At 43.2% G+C, this 22,846-nt stretch overlaps 2 protein-coding genes across 2 annotated transcripts in view; both read left to right on the top strand.

Annotated features, from left to right (window-relative positions):
• The window catches only part of IFFO2 (intermediate filament family orphan 2), a 51,900-nt gene extending 40,467 nt beyond the window's left edge, over window positions 1-11,433 (top strand). Inside the window, exons 6-9 of the mRNA XM_054009536.1 lie at window positions 2,054-2,174; window positions 5,419-5,511; window positions 6,263-6,393; window positions 6,839-11,433. Of these exons, the coding sequence (XP_053865511.1) occupies window positions 2,054-2,174; window positions 5,419-5,511; window positions 6,263-6,393; window positions 6,839-6,944 (451 nt within the window). The 3' untranslated portion in view covers window positions 6,945-11,433. The remainder of the gene's footprint in view (window positions 1-2,053; window positions 2,175-5,418; window positions 5,512-6,262; window positions 6,394-6,838) is intronic.
• Window positions 11,434-18,099: 6,666 nt separating this feature from the next.
• The window catches only part of ALDH4A1 (aldehyde dehydrogenase 4 family member A1), a 29,428-nt gene continuing 24,681 nt past the window's right edge, over window positions 18,100-22,846 (top strand). The window contains exon 1 of the mRNA XM_054008844.1: window positions 18,100-18,267. Within this exon, the coding sequence (XP_053864819.1) occupies window positions 18,215-18,267 (53 nt within the window). The 5' untranslated portion in view covers window positions 18,100-18,214. The remainder of the gene's footprint in view (window positions 18,268-22,846) is intronic.

Below are 22,846 nucleotides of genomic sequence, written 5' to 3'. Positions count from 1 at the left end.
GTTCTTTCATAGTGTAATAGAAATGCAGTTTAGATTTCTTTACTTCTTTCATTGCTGAAATTCAATGTGCTTAACTGCAAGCCAACAGATTATTTTTGTGGAGTTTTTAGTAATTAGCATTTACAGTATTATACTGAAAACATGATACAAACACTAATTCCAACACTAGTTTAAAAAACAAGAAACTTAAGATTTGATTTGTATGGTGAAGTCCTCTTAATGCTCTGTCTCTAATACTCTCCTAATTAGCAAATAAATCTCCCAAGTCCACAACACACACACGTTACAAAACTTTCTATTGGGGGTGGGGTGGGGGGGGAGGACTCATTTGTGACATCATTCTGAAGATCCTTGGGTATGACACTAACCCCTCTTCATTGTGTCTTTCTTATCTCTTCCCACACAGCCAGTCATGCTGCTGGTGTGTTTTTTGCTTTCCTTTTTCCTTTCAATGAATTACTGATGCCAGCTTTGCAGTAATTTATGGCTTCATTATTAAAATGCAACAGGCTTCTACAATGGTTGTTTTTATAAACTTGATTTAATAAGAAAAAACTCTTGTATCAGCAGCAGCACCTAGAAATCCTGTCATTAACTTCAAATGTGGTTGATCTAAATAACACTGAATGGTCATAGGTTCATCTAAGTGACCTGTGATAAACAAAGGTATTTCAAACTTGCATCCCCTTAGGTTTTGTGGCAATGGATTTGTGGGTGGGAGGTGCAGGGGATATACACCACCAAATAATCTGACTCATACCAACACCAGAGATGAAAATAATTCGTTTTTTTGAGCTGTAATTAATGAGGTGCATCATTAAAGCACTGTTACTAGTGAAAGTTCCTGAGTATTCAAATAAAACAAATAACCATCTTTGAACAATGAATACTGCTAAAGCTGGCAACAGTTTAAATTGGGTGGTCTTTGTCTTTTCAAACAGTGAGCTCTTAGAGTGAAAAGAACTATGATTGAACAGACTGTGAAGGCCGGGTGCATTAAACTAGAAGTTTTAAAAATAAGCAAGGCTGGTCATCAGTAGACGTACATTCCCTGCCTGTCCTCTTGCCAAATTCTTTAACTTTTTCATATGATACAGAGTTGGACTCAACTTGTTGGCTTGATGTGATCATCTTAAAAGGAAATGAACTCAGGAAACAAAAATATGTCTTAAGCCTGAAACAAAAGAGCATCTATAAAACAAGAAGCCTTTTTTTTTCAGGCTCTGCTTTAACAAGGAAAAGAAAGTAGCTAGAGTAGAATTTCCATTCTGCTGCGGTTCAAGTGTCTCAAGTCTCTTCTTTCTTGTAACTCTAATTTACTTAGTAACTGCCCAAATTAAAGGGGACTCCGTCAAATTAAAAATTATTGCAGGCTATTTTTAACCTATGTTAATGAAACTATTACTCAAAATGGAATTTAAATGAGAAAATGGGATTTTTTTACTCATGTGGTTTTGTGCCTCTGTTTGGAGAATGAAAATCAGTGGAGTCTATTTAATTTGTTCAGTTGGTCTCTTATTTGGAACTGCAACATTTGATTTGCAAGTGCTGTAGGCGGAATGTTTGTGTAAAAACTTTCCATTTGACACTTTTAAAAAAAAATCCATGGGAACCATTCTATTGGCCTTTGCTTTTGGGAACATTTAAAACTACATTTTCAGTCAAACTTGATTTCTTCCTACGTAACAGAATAGTTTAAAACATTCTTGTGGTTTAGCAACTGTTCAGTGCTGAAATAGCAAACTTAAAGCACCATCTAGAGGCCAGAACTGGTATTGTCTGTTGAAAGTAGAATGAATGTTGACAAGATTCCAGTACTCTGTTGCAGGTGGGGAGAAGCCCAGTGTCAGAACCTTGCAGACAGAGCAGCACAGCCTGTTTTTAATAGCCTTTAGATTTTTCAGCTGTTGCATTGCTGTTTCTCTTCCTTTCCTCCTATAGTTTTAATGTAGTGTTTTTAAGCCTGTTCTTTTGCAGGTATTTCCAAGACTCTGGAAAGACATGGTTTGAAATAATTTCTACCCTTTTTTTTTTCTTTTTACTGCTCTTTTAGGCGTGAGACATTTGATTTTGATGATGACTGTGACAGTTTAACATGGGAGGAGAATGAAGACACCCTGCTTCTCTGGGAAGACTTCACAAACTGCAATCCTTCAATTGACCTTCAAGGAGAAGTGAGCTGAGTTGTTGTGTGTTTTACTTGTTTCCCATTTATTTCCTTCAGGGGATGGCATACTGCAGCTTATCTTGTATAGCCACTCTCCGCCTTTGGATCTTTGGCTGGTGATCCAGTTTGCCATGAAAACTTACTTTTTCAGATCCTCTTGGCTTGCTTTCTGATACTGATCTATCCTCCATCAATCTTGTCTGTTTGCTCCCTCGAAACCTAAATATAACATTAAAAATAAAATACAAGGCAAAAGGAACTAAAAAGATACTTTTAAAAACTAATGCCTCTGATGATCTATTGCTGTAAATATTATCCTTCCCATTCTCACACTTGCTCATCATCCCTTGAAGTCATTTAACTACCTTTGGCTGTAAGCGCCTCCACTTACTCCATTACTGAGTAGTATGACAGCTCTGGGTGAGTAGGAATTCTGCCTTCCCCCACCCCATCACCACTAGAATATAAAGATGCTGAGGCAGCTATCTCCTGAATATTGTCTTGTGTTGACTGCCGGGAGTGTGTTAATTTACATCTTTCCATTTGTGTATCATATGGCACATGCTGAAACTGCAGAGATTACTTAAAAGAGCTAAGACTGCAGAATACTGCATATTTAGCTATATGTCTTCTGGTGAGCCGGGAGAGTGCCAGAATGATAAGGTAATGTGGCTGTGTGCTGGAATTAGTGACAGATTATTTGCATATAGCCATGTGTGCATGTATAAGCTCAGTTATCAGTGGCATATTACAGAACTCAGACCTTCTGTGGTGTAACTCTAAAGGTTTTAAGAGGCTTAAATCCTTCTGAATGAATATTACACAAGGAAAGGGTAGATTTGCCTTGTAGATGGAGATTCTGAATTAAGACGGACTGTTTGAGTATGTGCCTGGGCTTTAGCATCAGAGTGGTTTACATGCCTGAGTCTCCCCCAGTAGAGTTCTTATTCCACACCCCAGCCACCTTCATTTGTGGCCTACTTCCTTAAAATCCTTTTGCATGGAAAAAAAGAAAATGGGATAACTCTGGTAAATCATCGGCCCGCTAGCCTGACATCGATCCCAGTTTCCCAGGCAAACTCATGGAAAGGCTGATATGGATGCAATATTTAAAGAATTAAAGGATGGTAGCGTAATTAATGCCAATCATCATAGTTTTATGGAAAATAGGTTTTGTCAAACAAAATTTAACTGTGATGGTATACTTAGCCTTCTGTAGGGCATTTGATTTAGTCCCTTTTGACACTGATTTTAAAAAAAAAAGGGCATTATACTGAAATCAATGTTACTCATATTAAATGGATTAAAAACTGGTTAACTGATAGGTCTCAAAGTAATTGTAAATGGGTAATTGTTATCGAGTGGGGTTGTTTCTGGAGTGTCCTATAAGGATCTGTTCATTTCTCAATGTTGTTTTATATCTTCATCAATGTTCTGGAAGAACATTGCAGAGTACACAAATTGGAGTGGTAAATAATGATGGGAACAGGTCAGTTGTACAGACTGATTTGAACTGCTTGGTGAGGTGGGTTCCTTTGAACAATGTGTGTTAATAGTCAGACCATTACTGGACTCTGCTGTGTCTATTTCTGGTGTCAACACTTCAGAAAGAATGTAGAAAAACTGGGAAGGGTTATTAAAGAGCTAAAAGAATGATTCAAGGTCTGAAAAATGACCTTTTGTGAGAAACTTACAAAGCTCCATTTAGTTTGTTTATCCAAGAGAAGATTAAGAGGTAACTTGATCATGGTCTTCCTATATGGGGAAGAGATTTTTGATGCTAGATGGCTTTCTAATCTAGCAGAAACAGTATAATGGAATTAAATGATTGGAAGCTAAAACTAGACAAATTAAGCATGAGGGGAACTAACCATTAGCACAACTTACCTAGAGATGTGATATACTCAGTCATTTAAAGTGTTTGTTTAAAGGCTAGATGTCTTTCTTAAAATCATAGCTCAAACAGAAGTTATGGGCTTGGTACAGAAATTTGCTGGCTGAGATTCTCTGGCCTATGTTATGCAGGTCATCAGATGAGATGATCAAAATTGTCTCTCTTGGTCTTCAAATCTGTTAATCCTTCTTTGTACAACACCTAGCACAATGGGGTCCTGGTCTAGGACCACGGCTCATAGATGCTATGGAAATACAATAATGCATCATAATCGTTCATCTTTTTGTGCTAATCCTTTCATTTGTGGAGCCTTCCTCAATTCATGACTCAGACTACTTCCTCTTAACTCAAACTTTAAAAATTAAAAATAAAAAGTCCCATGTGGCTTCCATGAAGCCTTCCAGTAATCTACCAAAATAGTTCCAGTATTATGGGTGGTTTGTCTGGCACTGGCTACACTGCTAGTGTTTATTCAGTGTAAACTCTTTGGAGCAGTGGATGTCTCTCATGCCTATACCGTGCCAAAATCACGGAGACTCAGTAAATAACTTAATCTATGAGCCAGATTTCCAAAGCAGTATTTCTTGTTTACAAATAAAGTAACACTTCTGAAAAATTATTTCAAACCATAATTAAGGCTAAGATTTTGTCATGGTTACGGGCAATAAAGTAAAATTCACAGACACTTGTGACCTGTCCCTGACTTTTTCTTAAAAAAAATCCATGATAAAATGGGAAGGAACTGGGTAGCAGTGGGGTGGCTGGGAACTCTGGGGCCCCCACCACCCATGGGGGCTCAGAGCTCCAGAGTCCCCCAGTCCCCAGTAGTGGCTGGGGAGCTGCAGGGGATCCCCCTGTCCTCTGTGGCTGGTGGGGAGCTGTGGGGTACCCCTGCTGCCCATGGCAGCTGAGAGCTTGAGGGCCCACTGCCTGAGGTGGCGGGGGTACCTCATGGCTCTGTCACTGTGGGAGGCGGCAGGCCCCTGCAGCTCCCAGCCACCAGGGCTGAAGTCATGGCGGTCTTTATTAGTCACGGAGTCACTAAAAGCCAGATTTTTAGTTCTTTAGGTGCCTAGTGGGATTTTCAAAAGTATCTAAGCACCCACACCCATTGAAATCAATGAGTTTTGGATGCTGAGGGGTGTTTGAAAATCCCACTAGTGCCTAAACACCTTGAAAAATGTGACTCTATGGGACAAATCCTGAAGCAGTTATCCACAAGCAGTCATAGTGGATTAAGGGTGGGGTAGGGAGCTAGTTGTGTAACTAAAGGGCTACGTGGTTGGGAACTAAATGAGCAATTCCATAGACCGTTTTAATCTGTCCTCACTAACTGGCCTGTAATGTTCTTCTGTAGCAGGAGGAGAATCTGGGAAACTTGATCCATGAAACAGAATCTTTCTTCAAAACAAGAGACCAAGAATATCAGGAAACAATAGGACAGATTGAGGTGAGAAAGTGCTCTCCTGTGAAAGAAAAATACTCTGCGTAAGGGTTTATTCACCAGCTTAAAAATCTGTTATGAACATTGTGGGTACTCCTTGGCCCAAACTGTGCGCTCTGTATATGGATTGTGTATATGTAACTGCAGAACTTGACTCTCAGCATCATACGCAGTAGGGCACATCCCTCCTCCCTAGCGCAATAACCTACCTGAGACTCTACTATCTAGAGTGAGTATAAAGTTGTAACTAGTGGGTAAAGGACAGCTCAGACGAGTATAAATAAAAATACATGGAGATTTTGCCAGTTTTCTTCAACATCCTTTCTGTGTCTCCTTGGGAAATCCCTCTAGTTGCTAAGGCATGATTTCTGAGAATGCCAGGCTGCACTAGTATAGCTTCTCAAGATCTTTATGCTCCATCCACGAGCCATAAAATATAAATAGCATCTCACAGGCAGCTTTCAGGTTTAAGGAATCGCTGTACATTGACAAACAGGTGCAAACAATTAGTAGCCGAGAGCTGTTGAAAGCAGCAAAACTAAACAGGATTGCAGTACTGGGCAGAAGCTGATAAATATGTTAACCTCCGATAAGATGGAAAGTAAGGCTGCCCTGTGGACCTCATGAATGTGTGAGGAATAGGTTACTGGAGTGCGTGCATGACATTCAGTATGGCAACAACCCGTAAAACTGGACAGGACGGGGATTTAGCAAGTCTCCTTGTTATATGCTGACCACTGTCTCTTGTTTTGGACAGCTGGAGCTAGCCACAGCCAAGAGTGACATGAATCGCCACCTCCACGAATACATGGAAATGTGCAGCATGAAGAGGGGCCTGGACGTACAGATGGAAACCTGTCGTAGACTTATCAAAGGCTCGGCTGACAGGTAAATAGGATGTTCCTTGGATCTCTGCTGTTCTCCAAGAACGCCTCCTGCAGACACATTGCCTAACAGTCCATTAAAAAGCAGTTAAGTAAAATACTTCCGGTTGGTGCTTTCTTCAGTTTGGAAAGGAAATTTTTCGCACCTTCCAAAGAGGCTTGATGCTCACTGTTGTGTTGGAAGACTTGTATGTCATTTGCGCTCTCAGCTTCCACATCCCTATTGTAAAACGGGGCTAGTGATACTCACATTTGTACAACCCTGAGAAGTGCTAGGTTTCACTATTAATACTCATTAGAAAATGCAAGTCCAGATACAGTGACACAGGACACTTTTTTACCTTACTTGAGGATGGAAAGGGACCCTTTTTTTTTCTTTTCTTAAAATTAACAGAAAGCAGTGTTTAACAGCATCACTTGCTGAACTTTGTCTAAATCTTTCTTTGCAGAAATTCTCCATCTCCCAGCTCTGTAGCCAGCAGTGACTCAGGAAACACAGATGAGATTCAAGATGAGTTTGACAGAGAGGCAGACGTGGAGCCTATGGTCAGCTGATACATAATCAGAGCATTCCAGTGAATTGGAAAATACAGAAAGGAAAAAAAAAAAAGTGGAAAAAATAGAATACTGACCGAACAGACTAATAAGCCCTGGCACAGGGTTCCTGAGGACTCATTCCGATACGCATCCCCACCCCACCTGAGGATTGGTGCTGTACATTTCTACTGTTCTACCAATTACAAATGCAGAATTCTGTAAGAAAACATGGTGTTTTAATGGTGCCTTTGCCCCAAGCTGAGCCACTTTGAGCTCTAATAGAATATTAATAGCAGGTGTTTTTTATAAGAAAAATAAAAAAGGGGGAAAAAAAAAATCTGGCCGCAGCAGAGAATGGTGCTGCAAACGTTTTGGGTGTTTCAGTAGGCTTATGACTTACTGAAGGGCTGCACTGATTGGCAAAAGGATCATGGACCACAACACAATTGCAGTATAATTACCACAGTTGTCTGGAAAAAAAAAAGGGGAAAAAATGTGAACACCTCCAAATGTAGCTGTTAACCCCATTTAAAAATAGCAGTGGGTTAGAGGCAGACTTTAGGCTCATGCAATTATAAGGTATCTAAAGGAATCTCTTTATGCCATCTGTCTGGGTGGAGGACCTTTGGAATCTGCACAAGCTTTTTGCCTGAGTCTAGAATCCCAAGAAGCAGTTCTCAGCTCGGTGGCAAAGTAGATGGACAAGGTACACTGGGGTGGGAATATCACCGTTAAACTACTATGCAAAAAAAAAAAGCTTGCCTTATTTATACGGAATGTTTGGTCCCTGCTGGACTAGAGTTATCTCTTGGTGGAAGGAAAGCTAAAAACACAGTTGCACATGTTAGTTATCTGTAGAGCTTCCTTTGTGGAGGAATGTCTGTTATAATGTCTTTGTTTCCTGGGATGGGATTAGGAGGGGGATCAGCCCTTCAGTTCCTGAATTTTTTTCCCACCATAATAGTTGCAAGTCCTACTTTACTGTCTGGGAGATAAGCAGCATAAAATGCAGTTTCATGAGCAGCGTGGTTGAAGCATCAGGGTAAACTGACACACCATGCTATAGATGTAGGCTTGAGATGTGACATCATTACAGACCACTGTTCTTTGGAAAAGCTGAAAATACTGTAATCCTTTTTAGGGCACAGTAAAAATGAATCCTAAACTACTGCTGCTCTGGAATTAGGGAATAACAGCCATGTGCTTTCTCCGTGAGAAAGCAAGTAGACCTAGGCCTTACGTGTCTGTTCCTCTGTATTTTAAACCAGAGAAAGCAGCATCAAAAGTCTAATTTATTTACTTTCTATTCAGGGAGCTAGTGGCATGAGATGGGCTGTTCTTGGTTATAATTAGGAATTGTCACAACTGAGCCAAGAGAAAAGGGGAATGGAAATCTCTGACTTTAAGTAAGCGGAAGACAGTACCAGATTGTTTTGCAGGCTACTGTTGAAGACATAATTAATAGCTCTTAGAAGTAACTATGTAGCTAGTAACCATTTTAAGATTTAGAGACTACATTTCAAATTATCATCTCTCTCCCTCCCCCCCCCCCCACTTCATGAAACTCCTCCCACAGGGGTTTGAAAATACTGGGAGTGGGAGTGTTTTTCTTCCCATATAGATTGGACAGAGAAATGTCCGGTTTTAGCATCCTCTCAGCATTAAGTGGTGGTGAGATGGCTGTTCTGTACCCATCAACTTGAAATAAAATCAGGGGGATGGCATTGTGAGCAAACAAAATCTAGTACACATCAGAGTGCTGCTTTCTCCATAACAGAGCACAAGCCTCACTAAAGTAGTGTCTGTATAAGGCCTCTTGGAATTTTGCACAACTTGCTTCACTTTGGGGGCAGTGTAACCCTGACAGATCCTTGCTTGTAGAGTAGCTTTGTGTACAGTACCATCTTATTGACTCTGGTTCCATGCATTGCTGCCTGTAGTTCTTTCATCGCTCTTCCTGTTGAGTGTCCTGTAGCTGACTTCTTAGACCCAGACTGAATTGTGTGGGCCATCTGAAACATATGGCCCCCCATATCATTCCAGGTGGGAAGAACTACTATGATGAGACCCTTCGGGATCCACAATGTGAGTTTAAATTACTCCCGTCCACGAAAAGAACTGTAATGCAAGGACACACTATTAATTTTACTTGCTGTTTGAAACATTCAAGCCACTTGTGCATAATCTCTTGTTAGGAACTCTTTTATCAATCATACTGTACCTCAGTGGCCTTTTTAAAATGTTTCATTACATGTGTAATTTTGTGCTTAGGTCTTTTTTAAAAGAAACCTGTATTCCAAAGTGCTCATTCCTAGCATCTCTTATCTAGCCAAAGCAGTAAATTATGTTCACTAGGAGTGGGGTTGGCGGGGTGGGGTGAAAAATACGTGTCAGTCATGCCCTTTTGATAAGGGAGTGGGACTCCATGTTTTCAGTTCAAGTATTTTTAAGGTTACCAAGCCTCTTTGAACCTCAGCTGCTAAATATATTAGGTTTCTCAAAAGGTTGAGAGACCACCTGCCAAAGCTGAATGTTTGTAGTTAGTACTCTAGTGACTTTGGAGGAAACGTTTATAACAGGAGTTTGCTCCTGTAGTGAGACAACCTTCCTAGAGCCTTCCAGTCAGCTGTCCTCAGATTATGAAACCTCTTTTGTAGTGGAGAAGTTGAACAGTTTAAACAGCCGTCCTACGCTGCTGCTGCTGCTTTCTTTGTAAAATGCAGTGTCCTGCCAGGAGACTGGGTCAAGGTTTTACCTTTAATGGTTGGCATGTCGAGGCAGGGAAAGAGAAGAGAGTATCCTGCGTTAATAGAGTGAACTGCTTGAGGAAGCAAAACTTAGTTGTTAATGCAAGTAATCTGTAACCTACAGTTCATCTCATAGCCATAATTATGAGGACCATCTGTAATGAGGTTGCATTGTTTGCAAGTGTAGGAGGTGGGGATACCTGTATAGTAAAGAATAAGAAATAATGTATATGATGATGAAATGTGTATGATGGTAATAGCAATGACTGTGGTGGTTGTTGTGTTTGTCTCTTTTTTTCTATAACCATATGTAATCCATTTTTAAAATGTATCTTCATATTTGGGTTTGGGGTTATATTTTAGTCAAGGCAGTGGACTTGATAGCTAGCAGGGTCAGCCCTTGGTAGTTATTGAGTCGATCCCATGGTCGTTTTCCCATGAGGTGTTTTGTTTCAAATGACGCTGCTGATTTAGCTGACAGTGGTCCCATTTTGTCTGTATTTAACACATCTGTAGTGACCAGATCAAAAGCTTGCCAGAAGAAAAATTGTGAAAATGCTGGAAATCATTTTGATGACCTCTTTTTTTCCTTTGTAAAGCTGTAAATACTTTTTTTATTTTCTATTCTTAACGCAGTGTCATATTGACACTTTTTTTAGACTTATCAGTAAATCCTCCTCATTGTTATTTTTCCTCATATTTTTTAAAGAGGATTTCAAGAAAGCAAACTTTTTTTGCTTGTTAGCAGTGTAATAAGGTAGATCAAATTCCTAAAATGGATTTGTACAAAAACAGTGTTTTCAGTGAATAAATCTCAGTGCTTTTGTGGATGCATGTTCTTCAAAAAGTCCAAAGAATCATGTGGTACAAACATTTTTCAAGGATTTAATAAATACCACGTTAGGTCAGGCAAGAAACAAGGAATGAAAACATTTTTTTTAAAGTATGGGTTGGAAAAACATTAAATGCAACTCAAAGAAATGTGTAATCTAGTTATAAATAAAAGTATATTCTATTTTCTAGATTTTTTTTTAAAACGTGCAAACAGAAGTCAGCAAATACAGGTCTTCCTCTGTAAAGTATTCTCTGTTTGATGGGACTCCAAATTCTCAACACTTTCAAGTATCAGCATGAGAAACAAATGTAACAGGTGTGGCTGGCTGTGAAACACTCCTACCATCTCTTCCTCATAGCAAGAAAAACATATGTTGCGAACGTTACTGTAACTGTGGAATTATTTTTCCCCATCTTCACTGATTCCAATGCCCTCTACTAGAGGGTGAGCATGGACTGGCATCTATTCTGCTAACCACAAATGATACTTCAGATGCATTTTTTTACATTTTTAAAATTTTACCTAGAATAAGATTTGTATTTTACCCTCTGGCAGGGTAGAATATATTTGGACTGCAATTCAGACTTGAGGGGCCTGGATTGCTAATTTCCTTACACCAGTATAAATGGGGAGTAACTCCATGGAATTATACCAGTTGGAGATCAGAATCTTTCTGTATGTAGGAAGGCTTTTTAGAACTGTTGCAATTTAGATATGGTAAAGGAAATAGTAACATAAAATACTTGCTATCAAAAACTGAAATTCCCATTGTCAGTCCAGACTCAGGGCAGGTCTACACTACAGGGTTAAGTTGACCTAAGTTACATAACTTCAACTACGTGAATAACAACGAGGAGTCCTTGTGGCACCTTAAGAGACTAATAAATTTATTTGGGCATAAGCTTTTGTGGGCTAGAACCCAGTTCGTCAGATGCATCTGATGAAGTGGGTTCTAGCTCACAAAAGCTTATGCCCAGATAAATTTGTTAGTCTCTTAAGGTGCCACAAGGACTCATTGTTTTTGCTGATACAGGCTAACGGCTACCACTCTGGTACGTGAATGACGTAGCTGGAGTGACATACCTTAGGTCGACTTATTGCGATGTCTATGCTGCATTGGTTTGACGGGAGAAACTCTCCCGTTGACTTACCTTATGCTTCTCGTTCCGGTGGAATACCGGAGTCGACGGGCGAGCGATCGGCGGTTGATTTAGCGAGTCTTCACTAGACCCGCTAAATGGACCCTTGGTGGATCGATTGCTGCACCCACCGTAAGTGGAGACAGACCCTTAGAATGAGTGATGGCATTGGTGGCACAGGAGTGCTTACAGCCATACCAGGATCACCCATAAACCTGTTGAAATGAAGCAGATATTTGCTTATGTTTTCCTTCTTTCTATACTGTGGAAAGATCATATTGATGGAAGAATGTTTGTACCTGGAACATGTGGTGAAGAACATCTTAATAATGAAGGGCTTCTGACTGTGCTTCATTTTTGTGAATGCTACATCTTTGACCAGCATAATGTTTGAAAGGGAGTGCTGCTGACTGAACTCTTAATGCTTATAACGGTGGAAAACTTTAAAAAGGTCTTTCACCTAAGCTGGTCTGTTGGAATTTAAACTCTGCTTGGATAATAATGCTGACCAAGGATCCAAGGTGATATTCAGATCATTTCTTTCACATTTTGTTTCTAGACCTTCATTTAAAGGTGCTGGTGCACTAGCACAAAGATGCGGTATTTGGATTGCAGGCACAGTAAAGACATACTTGAAAAGTTTTTTCCTTTGAAATTATATAAAAATCACTGAAACATTCGTTGGCCTTAAGTTTTGTCAAATCTCATTTTCACAAAACCTAAATTTTAGACAAACTTTGGCCTAATAAGTTTTTATACCAGAGGCGTGGGGCACTAACAGATAATACCAAGATCCCAAATCATCAAGCAAACTTTACACATGTAGGTTTGTACCAAATACCATTTTTAAAAGTGTACTTGAAAGACTTACCTGTCAAGCTTTGAAGTTGGCTTCTTATTTGAGCTTAAATTTTCCTTTTTAAAATGTCTTCATATGCATTTGTGCATAGCTTTGGGGTCTTGATCTTTTGTATTTAAAGCAGCCTTTCAAAAAGCTCATCTTTTGAAGTAGCAGAGATTTTTGAGAGGCTGGATGAAGTTGGATGCTGAGGCCCTCAACTCATTAAAAGAGCATGCCAGGTCTCCTTATCTGTGACTTGTGGCACTCCAATAATGAAGCACTTTCACAAACAAGATATGGTCTTAAATCTGAATAAGTCTGTCTTTTCAGGCCGGCAGTAACGCTAACATCAGAAAAACTGTTTAAGAAATAGTTACATGTTTGACTTCATTGCAGTACTTGTCTAAAGGTTTTGAAACTGACAGTCCAAATCATTCCCATGGTGGAACATGCATGTACCCCTGTGCTGCAAATCTGGGCCACGGTTAGTTTGTTGGCTGCCTGAAGTGACAACACATACAAAGATTTAATCTTAAATCTTGTTCTAGAAATAAATGTTTAAGATGGTTAAAAGCTTGGGCACTTAACCACACTTCTTTATAATATGGTTTCACTGAAAGGAATATACAAAGTCAACTGTCCCTAGGGTTAAAATATTTTTTAGCTAAATTTTGCCAAAAATGGTATTTATTTTTTAAAGCGTTTAAATGGGAGACATTAATTAAGTCCTTTCCATGCCATGTCACTTTGTGTCTGTTAGGGGTTTTTTTGAATCATGTAAGAGTTTTATTTTAATACTCATTAAAACAGACTACTGTTCAGAGTGGAAATGAAACTGTTTACTGTATTGTTGTAAATATTGTGCTTTATATTCTGTATATTAGCTTATTTTAAAGGGAAAAAATGACTTGAGTGATGATGCTATTTGATCTCCAGTAAGGAAAGAGCCAAGGATGAACCAATTCCTAAGCTTGCCCCAGAAGGGCCATAGTTTCTTGCCCTGAGTTCAGATTTAAGTGGATTGCCCCTCTGTTTGGGAGTCTGCCTTTAAGTTTAAAAGCAGACCAGTTGGTTTATAGACTGACCACGATTTTTGAATTATCCATTTTGGAAGGAGCACTACAAACATGCACAGCAAGCGCCCGAAGCATTTGAATTCGAGGTAATCCACTGGAACTCACAATTCGCCTATTAGTGCCAAAAACTAGCGACTGTAGATCTGATCTCTAGCTGCCTGTATACTGTTTTTTCTTGTTCTGTCTTGAAAGGGCACAAGTCCAAGCACCTATCTGCCTCCAGCATTCTCAGCCATCCTGTGCTGTGGTACTGGTCTTCCGAGAAGCATTGTGATATTGGTTCATCTTTGTGCTCTTGATTTATAAAAATTCTAACTATGAATGTTGATTTCCAAGTCACGTACCAAATGGGCTTCTCTGTGAAAAGGGGCTGTTCTGAAGCTCGTTGATGAAAACGGGTTATGGTAATTGTCTGGTTACAAGGAAAACCCCCTTAAAATAAATGCCAAACTTCCTGGTTGTCTGTTTTGTGTGCATCAGTTCTTGTCTTCTAACACTGTTCTTCCATAGCACCTGACATAAATGCAGTAAACATTTCCCTGCAACAGAAACTCATCAGTATTGAATCACTCATCCAGCCCTCCAACCTTCAAAGGAAAGGGCCCCTCAATGTTCTGAATGGTCCCCTTCCCCATTTTCTAAAAGCTAGACACATCAACTAACCTGAAAAGCATAAGCTAGCAGCATTTTATACAGGTAAGACTAAATGCTAACTCAAGCTCACAGATCAAATCCAAAGGCGCAAAGCAGATAGGGCTGTCATACTGAGCTAAGCCATTCAAATATACTGTACCTAAACCCAAGTCTATTTACCATTCAGTGATGTGTGTGAGCAAAAAATGCTATGAAATTTTTGCTGAACAGTTCAGTTTTCTGAGGGTGAAAGATTCCTCATACAGCCCCTCAATGTTTTGCACTTTATAGAAATTCAGTGGCTTCAAAGCTCCTTACAACCATTAGTTTTCCCACCAGCCCTATAATGAAGGTGATGTATCAATTTTACCTATGGGGAAAATGAAGCAGGAATTGTGTGATCTTGGCTAAAGATCCCAAACAGTGGTAAAGCTGGGATTAGACTGCAGGAGCTCTGATTGCCCGTCCCGTGCACTGACGTTTTAATTTAGAATGTCTTTATGCTGAAATGAATAATAATGCTTACTTTGTCTTGTCACTTTATATCAGACTAAATGTAGGCTTCGTGCAGTGCAGGACTATGGCAGCCTCAGCTATGAATGGGGCCCTACCAAATTCATGGTCCATTTTGGTCATTTTCATGGTCCATAGGATTTTTAAAATAGTAAATTTCATGATTTCAGCTATTTAAATGTGAAATTTCATGGTGGTGTAATTGTAGAAGTCCTGAACCAAAAAGGAGCGGGGGGGGGGGGGTTCCACAAGGCTATTGTAGTGGGGGTTGCCGTACTACAACCCTTACTTCTGCACCGCTGTTGGCAGCGGTGGCGCTGCCTTCAGAGCTGGGCAGTTGTGGAGCGGTGACTGCTGGCTGGGAGCCCAGCTCTGAAGGCAGAGCCACCGCCGGCAGCAGCACAGAAGGGTGGCATGGTATAGTATTGCCAGCCTTAATTCTGCACTGCTGCTGGTGGGGTGCTGCCTTCAGAGCTGAATGCCTGGCCACCCAGTCTGAAGGTAGTGCAGAAGTAAGGATGGCCCCCCTAAAATAACCTTGTGACCCCCTCGTAACTCCCTTTTGGGTCAGAACCCCCAATTTGAGAAACTCTGGTCTCCCTCATGAAATCTGTATAGTATAGGGTAAAAGCGCACACAAGAAAAGATTTCACGCTGGGAGACCAGATTTCACAGTCTGTGACACATTTTTCTTGGCCGTGAATTTGGTAGGGCCCTAACTATGAGTGAGAAACTTTATTAAAATTTGAATAGTAGCAGAAAAAGGAACATGACTGCACGTAACTGACTGCTATGTCTAAATACCTTTCTCTCTTATGCATGTTCTTTCCTTCTACACCAAGCTCACCAAAGGACATTGGTCCAAGGTTGGAGATAACTTGCATCTTATACTGTCCTAGAAAATAGTCTCTGAATTTTAAATACCCTCGGAACTAAACAAAAATCCCGACTTAAAGCAACAACAGAGTTGAAGTACTTCTGCTACATTCCTCCTGGTGGCTCTGCTGCTGTTTACTGCCGGAAGTTGGCAAGACTGAACTTTACTTTTCGGAAACATGTCCTCATGTTTCTAAAAGACAACAGACCTATCTAAGAGTGGGCAAGATCCTCTTCACCCCCTTGAAACTATATGGATCATGCTGGTGCATGAAAATTAAGCCATCTGTGTTCTATGGAATGTAACTGAGCCTGCGCTAGGACAAGATTTCTACTTTGGGTCAAAAGTCCATCTTTATGCTTCAAAATTACGTAAACTAATGAATTACACAAAGCTCTTGTTTGTAAGTAGGACAATTTGTTTAAACAAACCTTTATAAATTGTTCCAACTATCTACCACAAGCTCTCCATTTGTCTCCCCCCCACACTTTTTTTTTGTTGCTTTGCCCATGGACCCTGCACATTTGAAAGAGACAACAGTAGCACTGATAGTGAATTTATTTCACTTCTCCATTGTTTCTTCTACTCTCCTGTGGATTAAGAGCAATAGCAAAGATTGCAGGAAAATTCAGAGCTCCCTTGTTTTCACATGCATGTCTCAATTTTAAGTGTCCATGAAGGCGAGGGAATACTTCCAAGCCAAGTCTGTAACTTAGTAGTAAAGGGGCACCAAGATTGTATTTATATTTATAACAAACTGCTCTAGGTTCCTTTACAGTTCCAAAAACAATCAAACTGAAATCAGCAGTTGACCCCAGCTGAAAAAGGCTTTAGCAGACCTCTTCTCTCCCCCCCCCCCCCCCCCCTTAACAGGCCTTGTGTTAAGCCCAGAAGACATTGCTTTGTTTTACCTTTTTAGAGGGTGAGATGAGCAGGGGCTTGTCAACATTCCTCTGTCAGAGGAAGAGATTTTTCTCATTCTTTTGCGTGAGGCCAATGGAGAGCTGCTCTCTAAACTTTAGACAGTGCTCCCCTTAAACATGAAACAAACAGTGTAACTTCCTCTGCCTGCCTGCCTTTTGTATTTACACAGGAACTAATGATGTACATGAACTGGGCTTTCTAGACTCAGAAGCCAAGATTTTCCAAAATGACTAATGATTTTGGCTGCCTGGCTTGAGCCATGTCAAAAGGGCCTGATTTTCAAAGGGTGAGCGCTTCCCATTTCTTGACAATCACGCCCTTTTCAGATACCTCAAGATAGGTTCCCAAAATGAGCAGTTGCTTTTGAAAATCTTTGCATGGTTTTTTTTTTTTTTTTTAACTGTGTATCTTATTTGCCCTCTTCACAGATTTCAGGAAGGTTAGTGGGTGGATCTCAAATAGGCCTTGCAATTCTGCTGCCATGCTGGGCTGTGTATTTTTTTGCTTCACAGGCCATCCTGAAGCCCCATGAGTCGCATCTCAGTTACACTCCTTGTGTGAAGAGATTTCCCCTTCAGCTCATCCAGTTGAGCCCTGTGTTTTTGGAGTGGGAGGACGGGGGTTCCCCTGCAACCGCAACAGAGTTCTGAGTGGCTTTGGGGGCACAAGTATCAGGGGGTAGCCAGGCTAGTCTGTATCCACAAAAACAACAAGGAGTCCGGGGGCACCTTAAAGACTAACAGATTTATTTGGGCATAAGCTTTTGGGGGTAAAAAACCCAAAAAACTGAAGAAGTGGGTTTTTTACCCCCGAAAGCTTATGCCCAAATAAATCTGTTAGTCTTTAAGGTGCCCCCGGACTCCCTGTTGTTTTTGGGGCCTAGTGCATTGCCAATTGTAAAAATCCTTAGGTGGCCATGGATTTGTTCCAAGAGCCAAATCATGCTTCGAACTGTGGGACACACAGTATTTGTCCTGGAGCAACAAACTCCGTTTATATTCTCAGGACAGAGAATATACATATAAATGTTTGAAGAGCCAATCCTTGGGCCATGCCCAGGTAACTCATGGGAACCAGGGGGCTGTCTGGGGTTGTGCCCATGTGGCCAGTTGGGTCAGTTTCTAGTTACCATTCATAGTTCTCATTTCAATACATACATTTATTTTATTATCTAATTCTTCCCCCCGACCCTCTGGGGGGTGGGGCTGGTACAGTATGACGCTGAGAGGCCTGAGGCCAACCCCCTCCCCCCATTGGTCTATCCAAACTCTCTCCTTGCCCACCCCCCCGGTGACTCTTTAAAGAACTTTACCGACACCTCCCTCCTTGCATCCGGTTGTAACATGAAGCAGCAGCTGATTGGTCAGAAGGCCCCCAAGTTATGATTTGATTGGCTGATACAGCGCCGCCCTAGGACAGAACGGACTGCACCATGGGCTGGAGGGGGGGCGGTTAGCGGCATAGTATGCGATCCCTGGGGAATGGGCGCGGGGGACGGGGTTGGGACATCCCCACCCGGTGGCTGCTTGGGGGCGCTCTGCTGGATGCACTAGCCTTGGGGCGGGGGGGGGCAGCTGGGTCCCCTCCCGGGAGCTGCAGTCTGTCCTCCCCCCCGCCGAGATGGTACAGCCCGGCTCAGGCTCCCCTGCTCAGCGTGCGCTGGGTCTGGCCCGTCGGCTGCGAGTCCGCGCTGCCCCGGGACGATGCTGCTGCTGCCCTCGCTGCGGAGAGCGCTGCTGGGCTGCCCCCGCGCTGGGTGAGTGAGCGCGGGGCGGGGCCTGCAGGGGGAGCCCCTCCCCCCCCCCGCTGCTGGGATCCGGGGTCCCCCGGCAGCGCCCCCCGGGATCCCCCCCGGCGTGCGGGGTCCCAGCGCCCCGCGAGCTCCGGCCGCCCCCTTCCTTCCACGTGCGGCCCAGCCCCGGGCGCCCTGCCGGGCCTGATGTCCCGCTCCTTGGCGGCGTGGGTGTGAACTGGGCCACGGGGCCGCCCCTCTGGGATTTAAACCTCCCGGCACCGCCAGAGCCGGGATCCCCCCCCCCCAGGTCACACACCGGCTGGTGGGGGCCCTGCCCGCCCCGTCGGGGGGGGGGTCAAATCTGCCTGACCCCTTTGCCCACCCAGCTGCCTCTTGGCCCATCTTGCTCCAGGCCAGGGGGGGGGGTCTGTCAGCAGGTCTTGCTGCTGCCCCCTAATGCTCTGCCCCCCCCCCCCCCGCTCCTTTACATCGGGGTGAGTTGGGAGCAGCTGCCCAGACGTCAAGGCGGGAGGCAGGGCTGCCAAAAGGGGGGGGCAGTGGAGAATCTGCTGGGAGGATTCCCCCGGACGCTTATCTCCCTTAGCTTTCCATGGTCCCACCCACCCCGCCCTCTGCGCCAGTCCTTGGCACGTGCTCCCCTTATCTGCCCAACACCTCTGCTATCTCAGGGAGTGAGGGTTTAGGCTTATCTACACTTCCTGAGATAGGAAAATGGCAGCAGGTGACAGGCAGGAGTCTCCTGGGGAAGCAGATGTTGGCAGGTCTCCACTTGTCTTTCTCCTCTTCCCTCCCTGTTCATGTCTCTGGTGCCCCACCCAGTTCTGGGGTGACCCGGGCAGAGTTGTGTCCCCTTTCGGGGTTAAATGGCCTCTCCCGTCTCTGGCTCATGCAACACTTGTGCCTGGGCCACCCCCTCTAAACTAACTGCGTATTGGCTGCTTTGCTGACAGGCGGGTGCCACCGCGGGGGGTGACTAATGTGGTATCACTGGAAGTCTGGTACAAGGCCAGGGTTGCCTGGGTGACTCCGGGGTTGTATTGCCACAGGTTGTGCTGTAAACATGTTCCCTCTGCAATGTATTTAACTGGCTGCTACAAGCACCAGGATTCATGATGGCAGGAGACGCTTCTTTACCTGTTTTCCCCTGCCAGGCAGGATTCCAGTCAGTTTCCTGCTCTGGTGCTATTGGGTATGTCTCGGCTGCACAGTTAACCCACGCTCTTGCCTGAGTTTTAGTCTTGACTCCCCTAGTGTCCACACAGGAAAACCTCTGAGCCAGGTTTGGAGGTGCTGTAAGCCTGGCCCAGTTAACTCCTCTGTGGGTGTGAGTTGGAATCCAGGCTCTGCTTTTAACTTGGGCTGGAACCCACCCGCTTTGCAGTAAGTACACAGGTTAAATCACCGGAGAGCGGGTAGTCCTCCAACGCCTTCCCACAATTCTCCCCAAAGGACAGACCAGGTCCCCCACAATTGACAGGGAAAGAATCCTAGAGCATCTCAGCACACAGAGCCGGGGCTTTGCCTCCAGACAGAGACAAGCGAGTGCAGAACCGGTAAGGACACAGTAACGTGGGCAGGGTGTTGCCGTGGGGACACTCACACCCATGCTACGCCAACCCAAGCGTTCAGACCCAGCTGCCCATCACACAGGTTAACGGTGCAGTATAGACACAGCCGTTGTGTACTCTGGTCCCATTTTCGGGGGCTGAGCAAAGTTCTGACTCTTGATAGTTACAACTGAAAGAATATTGAGACTCTAGCTTTATAAAATAAAAATGTTCATTAAACACCAAAGGAATACAAACGGGGAATTGTCCACAGTCTTAACAACATGATGTGTATGATGGTGTCTTTGATTTGATTACATCAGATCTAACAAATCTAAATCTCTTTAAAGTAACTCAGCCTTCCCTTCTCCTAAAAAATATAGGCACATCTGAATCCCAGTATTCAGGAGATTTCAATATGTCATTGCTGTGGGTTTGTAACAGATGTGGACAGCGCAAAACAAAGCGTCTTGGAAATTCTCATTCCAATAGTTCCAGAGCTTATCATATTGACTTCCTGAATTTCCTCCTGCATGTGTTGAATAAAACAGTCTTACCAAAATGATTCAGATTTTGTTCTAGCTTCTGTAGTTGAAAACATAATATCTAAAGATCTGTATGGGAGAGTTGTCAGAATCCAGCATGCCAAAGGGGCAGTTTTTTTGGTCACGTCTGTTTTCAAGAATTTCACTCAGTTTGTACAGTGAAAAAAATAGGCTGGTTAGTTTCACGTGTTTGTCATTTTCACTCTTGGTTGCCTCTCCCCTAGCCTGCTGTTGCAAGGCTGGGCTACCAGGGAATGTTTTAAATCCAAACAAAATACTACTTCCAGTGCAATTATAACCAAACAAAACACAGAAATATTTCTCTTCATCCAAGGTTTTGTCACATCTTCTTGAGGTTTGTCACAGCTAAATCAGTCTCTGTGAAGCTTTAGAAGGAAAAGCAACTGAATTGTTGGTGTCTGTGCAGGGTTTGAGTGTCTACCAAACTTCTAGGGTCCTTTCTATTTCCGTTGCAGGGTTGAACTCGGAGGTAGTCAGAGGTAAAGGATTTGCAGCAGTAGCTTCATATTTCACTTTATCTTCAGCCCATGTCATGTGACAATGTTCTTTGCTGCTTCCAGACTGGAAAGCCTGATATGTGACTGCCTTGATCTGAGACAGGCTCTACCTCGGTCAAGACTGAGCATTGCCCACGGCGAATTGTAATAATAATAATAATAAATGGAGATATCCCATCTCCTAGACCTGGAAGGGACCTTGAAAGGTCATTGAGTCCAGCCCCCTGCCTTCACTAGCAGGACCAAGTACTGATTTTGTCCCAGATCCTTAAGGGGCCCCCTCAAGGATTGAACTCACAACCCTGGATTTAGCAGGCCAATGCTCAAACCACTGAGCTATCCCTCCCCCCATTGTAGCATCAGAGGATCGCACCTCTGTATTAAAGTGGTCATGGCTATGCTTGGTTTACAGGCCGAATTTGGACCATCCCTGTGCTACTTACTGCCACTAATTCATCTTTCATGGCCTTTGCTTTCTCCTGGCATACTTCTCCCCAAACCCACTCCTGGGTCAACATCTTTTCTCTCTCCAGTACGTGGGCTCCTCCCCCTTTGGCTTTTGGTGGGTTGTTTTCTTCTTACTGCTGCTGGGAAATATTGCTGAGGTGGAGAATTTAATGCCAGACTGGGTCTGGGAAATTACGGCACCCAGGGTAATCTGCAGCTACCTGTTGAAGCATGCACTGTGCTGATAAAACAAACCTGCCCAGCCTCTGCCCCCCTGTACTTTGAACTCTTCTAAAAGCAGGAGTTGCGGTGTCGATCCATCACTCCCATGTGGAAGCTGCAGCAGAGAGCCTCCCACCGTGCTGGGATGTTGGTTCAAGAGCAACTCCGATGGAATAAAGCCCCCTACTGAATTGTCAGCACCACTTCCTGCACCAGTCTTCCCTCCTTGGAAGTCTCCTGTCTACGGTTTAACTTCATATTTTCTGGCAGAAACTGTTCTTGTGTCCCCGCGTGCATGGTCTTCTTTCGGTTTATCTTGGGTCTCGCGTGGGACTAGTTAAGCTGCATTGGAGGTGGTGTAACTCTGCCCTGATAGGAATTACATTGGTGAAGGGTTTGTGTGGGCACAGCCCCGTGTTGGTGTAACTACACTATTACAGTTAGTCCTCCTGTTGGCATCCCACGGTGCATTGCTTCACGCCTGGCCTGGCCTGCCTGGTTATCTACGCGCACTCCGCTGCTCCGGGAGTATCCAGACAGGATGTCCCACCCCTGTTCAGATACCACTGACGCATCAGGGGTACACAGAGGTCTTCCTGGGGGTACATCAACTCATCTAGAGAGTTGCCCAGTTTTACAACAGGCTCCATAAATAGCACTAGTGAAGTCAGTACAAACTAAAATTTCCTACAGACGACGACTTGTTTATACGGCTCTATAGACTAGACACTGAAATGTCAGTACAATATTTATATTCCAATTGATTGATTTTATAATTATATGGTAAAAATGAGAGAGTAAAAGCAATTTTTCAGTAATAGTGAGGCTGTGACACTTTTGTATTTTTATGTCTGGTTTTGTAAGCAAGTCGTTTTTAAGGGAAGTGAAACTTGGGGTACACAAGACAAATCCGACTCCTGAAAGGGGCACCGTAGTCTGGAAAGGTTGAGCACCACTGAGCTACGCCAATGGGAGAGCCCCTCCCATCGGTGTAGCTAGTGTCTACACTGCAGCTGTGCCGTTGTAGCGTTTTAAGTGTAACCGAGCCCTCAGACAGGTGGATTAACGACGACGGAAAAACACCTTCTGTTACTAGAGGAAGCGTCTGCAGTGCTTGTAGTGTAGACAGCCGATGGCACCTAAGTAACTTAGGTTCTTTTGAAAATTCTGCCCTTAGTCAGTTTCGGAAAGTAGTTTCAACCCCCAACACCAGTCCTCTGGCCAAATCTTGTGGCTTTACAATCACATTGTCCCGTTCTTTCAAAATGGCTTTTCTCTCCCCTGTTGTTGCGTGAAAGAT

This window comes from Malaclemys terrapin, chromosome 19, assembly GCF_027887155.1.
Source record: "Malaclemys terrapin pileata isolate rMalTer1 chromosome 19, rMalTer1.hap1, whole genome shotgun sequence".
NCBI classification, from domain to species: domain Eukaryota; kingdom Metazoa; phylum Chordata; order Testudines; family Emydidae; genus Malaclemys; species Malaclemys terrapin.
Note: the sequence above shows the minus strand (reverse complement) of the source record. Positions and strands in the feature narration are given on the sequence as shown.